Source organism: Capra hircus, assembly GCF_001704415.2.
Source record: "Capra hircus breed San Clemente chromosome X unlocalized genomic scaffold, ASM170441v1, whole genome shotgun sequence".
Classification (NCBI taxonomy): Eukaryota; Metazoa; Chordata; class Mammalia; order Artiodactyla; family Bovidae; genus Capra; species Capra hircus.
Window position 1 is genome coordinate 31,533,319 of NW_017189516.1, and position 14,914 is coordinate 31,548,232.

At 41.3% G+C, this 14,914-nt stretch overlaps 1 protein-coding gene across 2 annotated transcripts; it reads right to left on the reverse strand.

Moving 5' to 3' along the window:
• Window positions 1-212: 212 nt before the first annotated feature.
• Window positions 213-11,701, reverse strand: DYNLT3 (dynein light chain Tctex-type 3). Of its 2 annotated transcripts, none has more exons than XM_018043940.1 (5): window positions 11,627-11,701; window positions 8,383-8,424; window positions 3,282-3,405; window positions 2,615-2,692; window positions 213-1,997 (listed from the first exon to the last, which is right to left on the reverse strand). In XM_018043940.1, exons 1-5 carry the CDS (start codon window positions 11,654-11,656, stop codon window positions 1,921-1,923), a joined length of 351 nt encoding a protein of 116 aa, XP_017899429.1. In that variant the 5' UTR covers window positions 11,657-11,701; the 3' UTR covers window positions 213-1,920. The 2 variants fall into 2 exon arrangements, with proteins under 2 accessions (XP_017899429.1, XP_017899428.1); XM_018043939.1 differs by having other exon boundaries at window positions 11,346-11,672.
• Window positions 11,702-14,914: the final 3,213 nt, after the last annotated feature.

The window sequence follows — 14,914 nt, forward strand, 5'->3', positions numbered from 1 at the left end:
AAATAATAGAAGGCATAAAATAGGAGCTGTTATTTATGTTAACATCAGTGTTCACCCAGTGAACACCAGTGTTTGGGTTGCTATTTTAATGGCATTTATTCTGTACAACGTATCTCTGTGGTCCAACATTCATTTCATGTCCCCATTCTTATTATTTAGAATTTCTTAAAGACGATGTTATTTCTTATTCAATGATCATCCAGAAGCAAACGTACAGTGCAGGAAGATAATCTTTATTACATTTTAACTAGAAACAGAGCAGATAGCAAGTTCACGAGGTATTTTTGATTATTATTCTTTTAAAATCAGGCTTCAATAACAATAGTCAAAAGCGAGCCTTAACTGCACAGATATATTTTGGTCACTATTATAATCTTCAAGGGCACCAAAGCCAGCAGTGTAAACTAACATAAAGGTAATTACTGAAAAATTTAATGTGCCAGAGTATATTTCACTGCATTAAACTCTATCCTTATATTTTCTTAATCATCTTCTTCAACATTGAACAATTATTGTTACTCGGCAAAATATCAAACATGCACACAGCATGCCTACAAGAATACTCTCTTAACACTGTCAACACTAAGCCTTCCTTTCCCCCTGGAATTCAATGACTCATGGTTCCACTCCCTACATGTATTAGTGGTAATATGCAAATTGATTTTATTTTCAAGGTTAAATAACAGACTGACTTTGCATTTGGTGGCCAGCTGTGTACCCTAATTTTTTATCAGTTCTTTCTTTCACAAATTTAACTACATTTCATAAGCCCTGAGATATTCAATAACCTGCTAATGATTGTATACTTTTAATCTATACTTTACTCAATTTGAACCCCTCATAAGTACTTAAAATTATTTACAGATGATTGTAACTAAAGCAATGATGGAATTTACTACTTGAGTATTAGACTGATAATAAGGCCTTTAACTAAGAGTTGCATATTTTATGCAGTTTTTTGCTTGCTAGGAGCCATTCTTAAAATTACATCAATAATTCTCTGTTAGTAATAATTGCTCTTCATTTGCTTATTCCTACTTGGATAACCAGATTCACTTTTTTCCTCTCTTGTAAAACAACATTTTTTTCTCTTTCCCAGACGTAAATGTTGTCCAACTGACTAGGTACCAAAAGAAAGTTTGAACAGCATATTGATAACTATGATTAGCAGAAAAATAGCTCATAATAGACATTCAATAAGTGCTTCTTCCATCTGGAATGAATGAATTGTAAGGCAGCTGTTGGAGTCTTATACTTTTGTCATATGCTGTAACTAATTTTGTTTACCTAGGGAATTCAGGTTACCCAATTCAATTCACTCTCAGATGTAAATCTAAGAATTTTAAATTTTAAAAAGTGATTTAGCTATTCTCAGAAAAGGTAAACAAGTTAATAATAACAGTTGCTACTAGTTGATGGGAAAAAAAAAAGGATGGGATTACTTTCCACTAAATCATACACACAACTGAGGAGAAATAAAAAACTAAGCATTAACTGATTTTTATCATTTTCTCCACAGTTATCCTTGCAGCATTTTTGTTCATATATTTATCCCTGTTAACTTTTCTAGCTGAAAGAAATTTTAATTATCTGCATGGATTTCCCCATCTCCTTACATACACATTGTTAGTGAAAAGCTGGTGTAAATTTAAGAGTGTATTTTTATGTCATGCCATATTTCTATATTTGTTTTTTGCTAACATTAAGTTTTCCCTGTTTAAATGATTCTATATGGAAGATGAGAAAATCTGCCAACTTCCTATGAGACTGCTTGCTTGCACTATTCTGTTTTTGTTGATAGATTTGAAGCATATTGCACACTTGTCATCTAGCATATGAATAAGTAACTGTTACTCTTTTTAGAAAGGATACACTGACAAATTCTTAGGTTAATGGCTTTGGCCAAGTATTTTTAGCCAGCTACAGGACAATAGCAATGGCAAAAACATTGACGATACAGTTCATGGTTCGGTTCTCCCATCTTACAGTGCAGGTTCCTGAAAACACACAATGAAAGGACTCAGAAACATCAAAACCTCAAAATTACCAGGAATATATATATATTTTTCATAGGTTTTAATAGCATATTTCCTACAACCCATTAACTCTTCCCATTTCCTATTTGTCTGACAGCAGACTTGCCATTAGGTATAAAGCAATTCTGTTGATCAAGTCTTGTGGGAATTTAAGTAGAGATAAATAAAGATTTCATAACAAGGACCACTATTTAACTTTGCTAGAAGTTGTATTTTGTTTGAGTCAGCTTAAAGTCTCTTTAGGGCTTCCTTGGTGGTTCAGAGGTTAAAGCGTCTGCTTGCAATGCGGAAGACCTGGGTTTGATCCCTGGGTCGGGAAGATCCCCTGGAGAAGGAAATGGTGGGTTCCCAGGTGGCGCTAGTGGTAAAGAACCTGCCTGCCAGTGCAGGAGACATAAGAGATGTGGGTTCGATCCCTGGGGCAGGAAGATCCCCTGGAGAAGGAAATGGCAACCCACTCCAGTATTCCTGCCTGGGAAATCCCGTAGACAAAGGAACCCGGTGGGCTACAGTCCATGGGGTCACAAACAGTCGGACAGGACTGAAGTGACTTACCATGCACATACAAAGCCTCTTACCATCAGATGTGGTGTCCCAAAAGCATGAGCTGGCTGTGTGAAAGCCATATGGACTCCTCTGGACCACGGCACAGGTCACTAAAAATAAAGAAGCAGAGTGAGAACACTTAAAAGGAAAAGTGTTTGAGTTCAGAGCAGTAAATGCTATATAAATAAATAAATAGCATTCAGAGAATCAACTGAAAAACATAGGTCTCTCATTTTGATGATTTATTACCACAGTTGTGAACTCACTGGATCCAGTCTGTTGCCCAGTGCCATAACCAATGATAATTGTACCGCAGGAAAAATGTGGGCCAAATCATGTGCCTTGTCCCATAGGCATAATTCAGACGCAAAGAAAATCCACATTATGTGTCACCTCACAGTCCTACTGAAAAGACAGTAGGGCTGAGACGGTTTCAGTGAAAATAGCTGGTGCAAATGTAAAAGGTGATGCTACCAAGACAAGTAGATGGTTGGCAGGAGCAAAACTGCTTTTGAGTAGCAAGAGATCTCCATCTTTCAGGTATTATCACAGATTATTTGGGGATGAATAAGTCAAAAGTCCTTCACACCCTATTAGTATCCAACTTGAGAGTCTATCATTCATTTACATTCTTTAAATTCAGAGAAAACCACAGAGACTAAAGTGAGTAAACTAATGAGGAAGGACACAAATACTTACCAATATACTTATAAGCTTTTCCCAGCTTAACCAGATGTGCTAGGGATTGTTCCACTATGCTTGCAGTCCATTGGTTGATATTGTTCTGATTATAATCTTCACCTCCCAACACCCCATCTATACACTAAAAGGGCAGAGGACAATTATACACATATTGCAGGAACAGATTTATTCAAAATATAAAATATACTTATAATCCAATAAAACATTTTAGAAAATATGCATCTGGTAAATATTTATTATGCATTGTCTCTAACTGTTGGAGAATATTCAAAGCATTTCTGCATGCATTATCTTACTCTGCGATATTACGGGCCATATAAAGATAAATGTGACATGGCCTCTATTGTAAAGAACTCAACAGCCTAGCAGAGAAGCTAATAAAAGAACTCTATCACACAAGGAAGACCAATGCAGGGTGATAAGTTATGTTGTAAAATGCTTATGGGGGGGTGATTTTAAAAGGGTGATATCAACTGGTTAAAGAATGGCTTTGCAACAGCTGAGATTTGACCTAGGTTTCAGATGCTAGGAACAAAGGAGGCCAATGAAGAAATATATTTCTCATGTACAATAATTATATTTTCATCCATATAACTGCTTAGCTATCAAAGAGCAAGCACACCTACCACTAAAAGTGAATCATCAACAAACACTACTTTTCAGGCGCTCTAGAAATAGACAGTTAAAATATTTTTCCAGTGTTTACTAGTATCCACTTCTGATACTTGATGAAGAGCACTGGTGTAGCACCACAGTCTTAGGTTTTAAGACTCACCTCTCCCACCCTTGTGTGACTTTTGCAAGTGACTTCATCTCTTGAAACCCCTATTTTCCCAACCACTGGACCACCAGGGAAGTCCCTTATTTATCTTATAACTAGAAGTTTGTACCCTCTGACTGACATTTTCCCCATCCCACGACAATTATCATTCTATTGCTTCTATGAGTTTGGGGTTTTTTAGATTGCACATATTAAGTGAGATCATATAGTATTTGTCTTTCTCTTGACTTATCTGGCTGCTACTATTTTTAATTCAAGTGATAGAGCCAGGAGAGTTCATTCACAGAATCCAGCTTAATAAGACAGACATGCACACAGGTGCACAGCTTTCATTTACTACAATTGGACTATAGTAGAGGCAGAGCCGGACACGACTGAAGCAACTTAGCAGCAGCAGCAGAGGCATTCATGGCTTCCCAGGTGGCTCAGTGGTAAAGAATCCATCTGCCAATGCAGGAGATGCGGGTTCAATCCCTGGGTCAGGAAGATCCCCTGGAAGAGGAAATGGCAACCCACTCCAGTACTCTTGCCTGGAGAATCCCAGGGACAGAAGAGCCTAGCGGGCTATGGTCCATGGGGCTGCAGAGTCAGACACGACTGAGCATGCATGCAGAGGCATTAATGGGCTTCCCTGGTGGCTCAGACAGTAGAGTCTGCCTGCAAGAGGCATTAATTAATATGGAATCCTAAGCTGGATGGTATAATATCTTCACTAATCATAAAATATAAAAAGAGAAATGAAATTTAGAGGAACTGAAGAGAGTAACGTGGCTCAAATTATTCTCCCAGGATGTTCAATAACATGAAGAGTTTGGAGAGTCAATGGGCCAGCAATTTCATTCTGGCTTTACCATTCCCAGGCTGGCAGTCTTTGGGAAACCTCTGCCTCTCCCTAGACTGCCATACCTTAAGGAGAAACAAGAGCCCTTGTTCCCTTTCACATTATCTAATAGGACCACTTCAGGTTCTGTTCGAGACAATAGAAACATCCGGGGCCTGTGGATGCCCTTGTAAATAACCCTGCTAATTACTATTAATTAACATTTAGCCTCTTCATTACCATTAACCAGGAGACCTACTAGATAATGAGGTCCTTAACCTGCTCTGTATCCACAGGGCCAAACTCAGAAGTCGGGCACGCAGCAGGCACGCCATACACGCTTGCTGTTGAAGTAATATCGGCTTTGATATACTCTCTGGACATCCTGAATCAAATGTACTTCAGATTAAGCTCCAAGTTAATTCCATTTGTAACCCACTTTTTCTACCAAAATGTGTTTGTGGCAAATTCTATTACTGACAATGAATAAAATATATGTGTATCACTGATGAGTGAGTGGCTCTAAGACTTCAGCAGGAAAAATATATTAGCAGAGGAGCTCAGAGCAAGGACTCTTAACAAAATAAGGAGATTGGCAAAAGATAAGAAAAACAAAAATGCCTGCTGAAATTATACAGTCATCTGGGAAGTGCTGAAATGTTTTCAGTAGCGCTCTCTCTCCCCACCCCACTCTCTGTCCACCTTCCCTCCCTCCCCCACCTCTCTCCCTCAACTTTTTAATGTCTCAATAGCAAACAGAGTTAGCTCAGGGAGACGAAAAAGAATAGACTAGTAGCGAAATGCCACCTGTGGGAAACCTGAGATGTCTTTCAAGTCTCATATTTCATATGAAAATTTCAAATGAAGCTTGCTTTTGACTCCACAGTGTATCCATTGGTATCCGTTGTACCCGTTTGTTATCTGTGTTTGAAAATGGTTATTTATATTACTTAACTCCTTCTTGCAAGTATGGAAGTAAAACTGATGCCCTAAAAACACACTCAGTGGCTTCTAGGACCACCTAACCACCAGTAAGTATGTGTATCACATTTTAAGAAGCATGGTTCTTTTACCTGAATAAGCTATTTAAGTACAGTGAATATACAGTGAATTCACTATTTTTGTTTTTCTTATCTTTTGCCAATCTCCATATTTTCTTAGAACCCTTGCTCTGAGCTCCTCTGCATGTGGGTTGAAAAATCCAACAGAAGAGTTTACAATGAAAAGCAAAAATCCTCTCCTTCCTACTTCCCCCCCCCCCATGCTTAGCCCCCTTCTGCAGAGCAAACACTTTTAGGGTACAACTGGTTTTTTAAATCTCTTAAGGGTCCCTTACATATCTCCAGATAACGTTTTTATTGCTATGACATGAAAATTTAGTTCCCCGTGACCACCTGCCACCTCCTGCCCCTCAACCGTGTCCCCTCAATATAGTGAATTCACTATTTTTACTTCAGTATATTTACACCATTAGGAGTGTGTTTCTTTTCTACTCTGGATGTTTCCTTCCACACAGAGGATTTTTCCTGATCATCCCTGGCCTCTTGCCCCACCTGTTATCATTCCTCCCCATGGAGGGGGAGCAAGTTACCTGCTGGTGCTCCACCCTTCTCATCTGGGAGAGCCAGTCTCCAAATGCCTTGGACTTGAGTATTGACTTTCTCCTTCCCTCTTCACCCAAACCAATGAAAGGCACCAGCCTGGTTAAGTGTTGCTCTCTGCTGACTAACTTTTCCCTGGATGTCTCTGAACTGAACCGGTATGCAGTTTGAAAAACAAGCTCCCATCTCTAATCTTCTTGTTGCTGTTCAGTCCCTCAGTCGTGCCTCTTTTGCAACCCCATGGACTGTAGCCCACCAGGCTCTTCTGTCCATGGGATTTCCCAGGCAAGAACATTGGAGTGGGTTGCCATTTCCTCTTCCAGGGGATGTTCCCAACCCAGGGATCACACCCACATCTCCTGAATTGGCAGGTGGATTCTTGACCACAGAGCCACCAGGAAAGCCCCAATCTTTAATCTAGTTTTTAACCAATAACAAAGGTGATATTTGATTCTCCTTCTACTCACTCTTTAGTCTTTTCATGTGGTTCATAATGCGTGTAAAGAAGCAGGTACCATTGAAAAGACTCCTCCAATACCTCAGCATCCTTTGCTTCATGTTCCATCCAGCAAGGACAGTCTTTCTTGACTCTCCACTTTGAAAAATGAGGCTGCTATCACTCCTGCCCTCCCATGACCCATGCTATCTTCCGCCTCCCCAGTGCCCTCATTTGTGCTTCTACATTGTCAAAGTATGGAAAACTTTGCATTTTTAAAATCATGATTTCATTTTAAAAAATTAATTTTAAGGTGGTTTAGTATTTTTAACTATTGTATTTGTTACAATATTGCTTCTGTTTGGGGGGGGGAGGGTGATCAAACCCATGCCCCCTGCACTGGAAGGCAAAATCTTGACCACTGGACTGCTAAGCAAGACCCTGCATTTTGTTTTAATAATGAAATATTCCTTCCCACTACTGGGCATACACACCAAGGAAACCAGAATGGAAAGAGACACATGTACCCCAATGTTCATCGCAGCACTGTTTATAATAGCCAGGACATGGAAACAACCTAGATGTCCATCAGCAGATGAATGGATGAGAAAGCTGTGGTACATATACACAATGGAGTATTACTCAGCCGTTAAAAAGAATTCACTTGAATCAGTTCTGATGAGATGGATGAAACTGGAGCCGATTATACAGAGTGAAGTAAGCCAGAAAGAAAAACACCAATACAGTATACTAACACATATATATGGAATTTAGCAAGATGGCAATGACGACCCTGTATGCAAGACAGCAAAAAAGACACAGATGTGTATAACGGACTTTTGGACTCAGAGGGAGAGGGAGAGGGAGAGGGTGGGATGATTTGGGAGAATGGCATTCTAACATGTATACTATCATGTAAGAATCGAATTGCCAGTCTATGTCTGACGCAGGATACAGCATGCTTGGGGCTGGTGCATGGGGATGACCCAGAGAGATGTTATGGGGAGGGAGGTGGGAGGGGGGTTCATGTTTGGGAATGCATGTAAGAATTAAAGATTTTAAAATTTAAAAAATAAATTAAAAAAAATAAATATTCCTGGCTATAAAGTTCTAATACATGATTCTGAACTATTAAACATTTAAAATAATATTTGGCCCCATTGGAATAAAAGTTATTTTATTCAAAAGACGGAAAATCAGCTTTAGAAAACAGCAAGCCAATATTCTAGATCAACACTTAACTATCCCTTTCAGGCCCCAAGATGCCTGAGATCATACAATATGACTGACAGCATGCAATATAACAAACACAGAAGCAGCCCTATAAAGAATTAGTGAATGAATATTAAAAATCTTATTTTAATACTCAGGCTTTTAACTTTGTACTGAAAGTAAAAACAGAGTTTTAAAAAATTTCACCAATGCATCAATCTTCAAGATAAACAAGATATATAACTTACCTCTTTAACAATATTGTGGGCTTCATCAGCATTGAAGCCAACCTAAAGATGGAAAACAAAAGATATAGTGGCTTTCAACACAGACTTCCTTCTCCTGGGAGCTATGATGCTACACAGAATACCCTAGGCTGGCCTAGACAGGTATTAGTGATGGGACCACAGTGAAAAGGGGCATTAAGATTACTGAGGCTACTAATCCCACCTTGATCTTTAAAATCGCAAAATGTCATGCCACCTACCTCCCGGGAGATTTTCACTTATTAGATCTTGGGCAGAGCCTGCTGCTGCTGCTGTTAAGTCGCTTCAGTCATGTCCAACTCTGTGCGACCCCATAGACGGCAGCCCACCAGGCTCCCCTGTCTCTGGGATTCTCCAAGCAAGAACACTGGAGTGGGTTGCCATTTCCTTCTCCAATGCAGGAAAGTGAAAAGTGAAAGTGAAGTCGCTCAGTCATGTCTGACTCTGCGACCCCATGGACTGTAGCCCACCAGGCTCCTCCATCCATGGGATTTTCCAGGCAAGAGTGCTGGAGTGGGATGCCATTGCCTTTTCCGCGGACAGAGCCTAGGCAACATTTTTCTTAAAGTGCTTTACTCATATGGGGCTTCCCAGGTGGTGCTAGTGGTAAAGAATCCACCTGCCAACACAGGAGATGCAAGAGATGAGGGATCCATTCCTGGATTGGGAAGATCCCCTGGAGGAGGAAATGGCACCCCACTCCAGTATTCTTGCCTAGAAAATTCCATGGGCAGAGGTGTCTGGTGAGCTACAGCCCATAGGGTCACAAAAGAGTCAGACATGACTAAGCGTGTGAGCACTCATATACACACTACTATATATAAAATAGATAATCAACAAGGACCTATTTATATAGCACAGGGGACTCAACTTAATATTCTATAATAACCTACATGGGACAAGAGTCTGAAAAAGAATACATATATGTATAACTAAATCATTTTGTTGTACACCTGAAACTAATACAACACTGTAAATCAACTATACTCCAATATAAAATAAAATTTTTTTACAAACATATGGGCAGCACAAGAAAAAAAAAGTGCTTTCCTGGTGATTCTGGTGAACACCCAGACTGCAGATTATTGTGTTGTAAAGCTCAGGAAACAGGATAGACATATGATGTGTTATCAGAACACAGGAAATAGTTGTGACTAAATAATGAGGCCATGAAAAAAGAATGCTGATAAGTTTGAATTTTGTTCTTAACTTATGCTTGGCAATTTATGTGGCTTTCCTGAGTTAAAGTTTATGAAAATACTTGATCATTCCAAATTACTGTTACTTTATAACATATAAATAATATTTAGACCTTTAATCTATCCCCATAATATAACAGGTCTGGCAACTCTGTCTTGGGGAGTGTCCTGATACAATCTTGAGTTAAAAGCAACTATTAATGACTAAGAAATGTCTTAGAATCAAGAAATAGGTTATGTGATAAGATCTCAGTCTAAACCAAAACATATCAGGTAGTACATGACTTGTTTCCATGGAGACATTTTTTAGGTGCTTTATGACATCAGCATGTTTGTAAATCCCACTATACAACAAAATAGTTAAAAAACCAAGTAAATTCTGAAAATAAGTACCTTGTTGAGTACAGATTTAAAGTATTCTCAACTTATTTAATTATACCAGATAATTCCCCCAACACCCTAAATCATCAGAATAATCATGAAAACAGGTATCACAACTGCCCCTATTAAAATAATTTTACTTTCAAATAAGGTCCTTATCTATTTTCAAAAGTGGTCTACAAACTAAATAATGTCCATTTCCGTTCAGTTTGGAAGGTCACCAGGGAATCAGGTTGTACTGGATGGCCATGGTAACACATGTAATTTCACTTCTTTTATCATACAGGCATTTAGAGGGTACCGCCTTAGTAGCAGCAGCAGTACAGAACCCTCTCAGGAGTCAGGAGACTGGTACTTTCGGGGGATATGCCTTGAGGATGAAATTGCTTATGCTTCAATTTCTAAAATAAGAAAACCACTAACCTTGAAGCGTGTATGCCACCTGCATCACAGAAGCCTGAGTTTAAATGTGATCTTAGCTTCTGCAAAAGCCCACATCCTAAAGATGAATGGTCCAGAACGCCCTTCGAGGGCTCTAATAATACACTATTTTATGCTGCACCCTCCACTATGTGCCTGCCTAGTTTTATTTCACGGCACCGTTCACCTGTGGCTACCACTGGACAGAAAATGTCTTTGTCTGTTCTGCCCTGTCACAGGTTATGCTGGTATCCAACAGGCCTCATCCTCCTCCTGGTTAGAGAGAAGCCAGAGTTGTAGCTGTGTAGTCTGAGGTCTGGGTTCAAATGGAGCGGCTGTCATTTCTGGCAGTTCTAACTTTGACTTAGCCGCCATGAAAGTCACAGTCCCCCGTGGGTAACAGGAAGATGACAATTGACATCACGGGCTTCTGGTGAGGTTTTGGGAAGCCTGAGTCAATAAGCAAGGGCTCCTAATCCATAAAGTACCTCCTTCCAAACCACCCCAGCGAGAGTGCCCGGGAGGGGGAGCGGCTCTGCCTCCAGGGCCTCGCTTGGCAGGGATGTGGCATCTGCTTTGGGGACACCAAGGGGCAGAGGAAGCAGCCAGGAAGACCGGTTCCCAAGGCCCGCCCTGTAGACGGGCGGCTCCCGCCACCCCACGCACCCCAAGTCAAGGCTTCTAACCTTCGGTCCCGACCCCACTGCCAGCCCCCAGCGCTCCCAGTCGCCACTGCCATCCTGACTCTCACCCCACCCTCAAGGCCTCGGGGTCGGGGGCCGCAGAAGGGAGGGGCGGATCCCAGGCCCTGTGGAGAGGACCTGGGCACGGGGGACGCTACACCCCAACTCTCCTGGCTGCTGGGGCCAGGAGACCACCCTGCTGAGACAAAGCGCCGAAACGGGCGGGGGCGGGGGTCGCTCGGGGGCGGCGGAGGGGCGGTACCTCGTCGCAGGGGCGATGGTACTCCTCCATGGTGGCGCCGAGTCTCCTGTGGGGCGGAGCTATGGGCGGGTCAAGCTCCGCGGCCGCGCACTGGCCTCGGGGGAGGCTCCGCCCCCGTTTATGGCCCGGGGCGTTCCCCACGCAGGCCCCGCCTTTGTGTCCTCACAGTGGCTCTACCTTCCTTTCTCCTGGCTGCCGGGTGCCAGGAAACCACCCTGCCGAGACAAAGCGCCGAAACGGGCGGGGGCGGGGGTCGCTCGGGGGCGGCGGAGGGGCGGTACCTCGTCGCAGGGAAGATGGTACTCCTCCATTGTGGCGCCGAGTGTCCTGGGGGGCGGAGCTATGGGCGAGTCAAGCTCCGCGGCCGCGCACTGGCCTCGGGGGAGGCCCCGCCCCCATTTATGGCCCGGGGCGTTCCCCACGCAGGCCCCTCCTTTACGTCCTCGCAATGACTCCACCTTCCTTTCCCCTCATTCCAGCCCTGTCACCACCACTCTCCCGCAGGGCTCCTGCGACTGGGTGTCTCTCTCCGTTGCCTCCAGCCGTTTGCTGTTAAAAAGCTAGGATTTGTGCCACTGAGGGTCAAGATAGGGTAACCTAGTGTCAGTCTGTCTAGAGTCCTCATTATTTAGGAGTGCCCACTGCAGTGGTTATGTGCACATATTGATGTATCATCCAGCAAATGAGTGTAGTGAATGCAATGGTGAATAAGTTGCTTTGATTTGTCTTCTTAATAGCTATGTCACTTGGAAAAATTAACCTCCCACAGCCTCAGTTTTCCCATATGAAAACAAAATTATGCTTATTTTATGACTGGTTGTGGCATCAAATAAGATGCTGTAGGTAGAGGCTCTCACACCCTTCCTTTTCCATGACTATGTAAAAAAAACCCACACATTTATAGGAGAGAAGGTACAAATATACTAAATTATAAATATTAGCAGAACAATGGTTACATTTATTTTTAAATTATGAAGCTTCAGATACTCCTAAGCAGTTTCTCATTTGAACCCATGACAACCCAGCAGGCATTTTTCGAGATGAAACTGCAGGGTAGAGAGTTTAATTTACCCAAGGTCTCATATTCAGTAAGTAGTAGAAGGATTTAAACAGGAGGCTGATAGCAGCACCCAAGTTCGTAATCACTGTATTAGTTTCCTCTTGTTGCTGTAACAAATTATCATAAATTTTGTGGCTTAAGGCAACACAAAGATCAGAAATCTAAAATGAGCCTGTAGAACTACGTTCCCTTTGGAGGCTCAAGGGGAGAATCCATTTCCTTGCCTTTCCAGCTTCTAGAAGCTGCCTACCTTTCTATAGTATTTGACATTCAATAAATGTCAAATACTTTGGGGACCATGCTTTAAAACCACTATAATAGCTCTATTAGCATCTGGGTTGCAAGAAAGAGAAGATTCAAATAGGATGAGCTGAAATACTAAGGACCTTTGTTTTCTGGTATAGTCGGAAATACAACAGTAGACACGTTCTGGGTTGGTTCAATAGCTCAGCAAGTTTTTGGAGCCTTTGTGCTTTCCAGCTTTCCATTCTGCTATCCTCAGCATATCAGCCATATTTGGTCATGGTCATACATAGCTGCAGCAGTTCTTGTATTACAAGGAATGAAGTTATCACATCCAATGAAAAAAGTGGACATTGACTTGGGTTTATTGATTTTTCTCAGGAAGGCAAATCTTTCCTTCAAGTTCCTGGGAGTCTTGTCTTCAGTTTCCTCCCAATCACCAACATTTAGTCATGTAGATTTATCCCTTGACAAAACCTATGTGAAAAAAAGTCTTGTATTTTCATCTTCTATGATGAAAAGTTAGTGTTATTAGAAGGAAAAAGGGGATGTGAAATAAGTTGATAGGAAAGTCCTTATCAACTATTTTCATGCAGTGGTCCATATATAATAGTAATATTTGCATGGTGAAGTGAAAGTGTTAGTTGCTCAGTCATGTGAAACTCCTTGAGACCCCATGGACTGTAGCACACCAGGCTCCTCTGTCCATGGGATTATCCAGGCAAGAATACTGGAGGGAGTAGCCAATCCCTTCTCCCAGGGATCTTCCTGACCCAGGGATCAAACCTGTGTCTCCTGTATTGCAGGCAGATTCTTTACTGTCTGAGCCACCAGGGAAGCCCCAAAAAGATTTCTATGCCTCCCCATTGGGGAATCAAACTCTGGTCTCCTGCATGACAAATGTGGGTACTCACCACTATGGGGTAAACTACAGAGGCTTTGGGGGCATTTTTATGGTGTTTGGTTAAAAAGTAGATATTTTCTTTAAGCTATATAATTGTAAGGAAAAAATAAAATACAAAGGTTGTTAAACATTGAATTTGTAAAAACTTGCAAGTGAAATCATTCAAATGTTTTAATGAGACCCTCATTTTGCTTTCATGGATAATATTTTATATCTCGATTTATGCTTAAAATAGCTATATGCAATTTCTGTTTGAGAGATTTTAATAATTATTTATCCTCCAAATCTAAATAGATTCTGTTGTTGAGAAGTGTTCTTCATAGAAGTGACATAAAACATTTAGACCCATTTTATAAACCATTCAATTTATATTTAAAAGCTTCTGCAATAGTAGTCTAAGTAATTAGGACTAACCCTTTCACTGACAATTAGGAAGGCTGTGCAAAAATATAATCATTTGCTCAAAGGAATTGGAGCTTCAACAACATGAGGAAGAATCATGGATCTAAGACCTGGAGAAGAATGAAACTTTGAAGCATGACCAGGGCATTTGGGACAAAGTTTCCCCCTAAGGGGAGAGAAGATGCAAAGCTTTTTGCTCATAAGCCAGGAGATAAAATCAGATTTGTGCCCTGCCAAGGAGGAGATCTCTGATAACAATCATATTTTGGGTTGAGAATACAAGGATTACACCCTAGAAAAATAGTGTAAAACAATAAAACTTGATCTTGCAGGCATTGAAGCTCAGTTTTTGCCGGCACTGTCTCTTTTGTGATCCCAAGGACTGAAGCCCGCCAGGCTCCTCTGTCTATGGGATTTCCCAGGCAAGAATGTTGGAGTGGATTGCCATTTCCTTCTCTAGGGGATCTGCCCGAGCCAGAGATTGAACCTGCTTCTCCTGCATTGGAAGGCAGATTCTTTACCAGTGAGCCACCAGGGAAGCCCAACGCTCAGTTTTAAATCACTCCAAGTCTTAAAATCAAATTAACATGACCTGGCATTGCTAATGCCTCTAGCCAACTTCTAGAAGCAAATGTAAATTCTTTCTGGAGGAAGAAAACATCATCCTAGATCTCAAGTTAGATCCTTAATTGTTCACATATATCATTGGATGCAGAATAAAATATAACTAGGCACAAGAACAGACAAAACATTATTATAAATCAACAGACAATGGGAACAACTCAACCAGGGATCTAGATGGTGGAATTATCAGAATACAGTAGATTTTAAAATAACTATCCTTCAGGACCTCCCTTCTGGTCCAGTGGTTAGGACTCTGCACTTCCAATGGGTTCAATCCTTGATAGGGGAGCTAGATCCCACATCCTGCAACTAAGACCTGGTACAACAAATAAATAA

What these genes read in the sequence shown, in the direction of transcription:
- DYNLT3 (XM_018043940.1), bottom strand. Translation starts at nt 11,656, where the DNA reads ATGGAGGAGTACCATCTTCCCTGCGACGAG. An exon ending in ACCATCTTCCCTGCGACGAG is followed by an intron (nt 8,425 to 11,626) that starts GTACCGCCCCTC and finishes TTCCATCTTTAG; the next exon opens with GTTGGCTTCAATGCTGATGA. An exon ending in TTGGGACACCACATCTGATG is followed by an intron (nt 1,998 to 2,614) that starts GTAAGAGGCTTT and finishes GTGTGTTTTCAG; the next exon opens with GAACCTGCACTGTAAGATGG.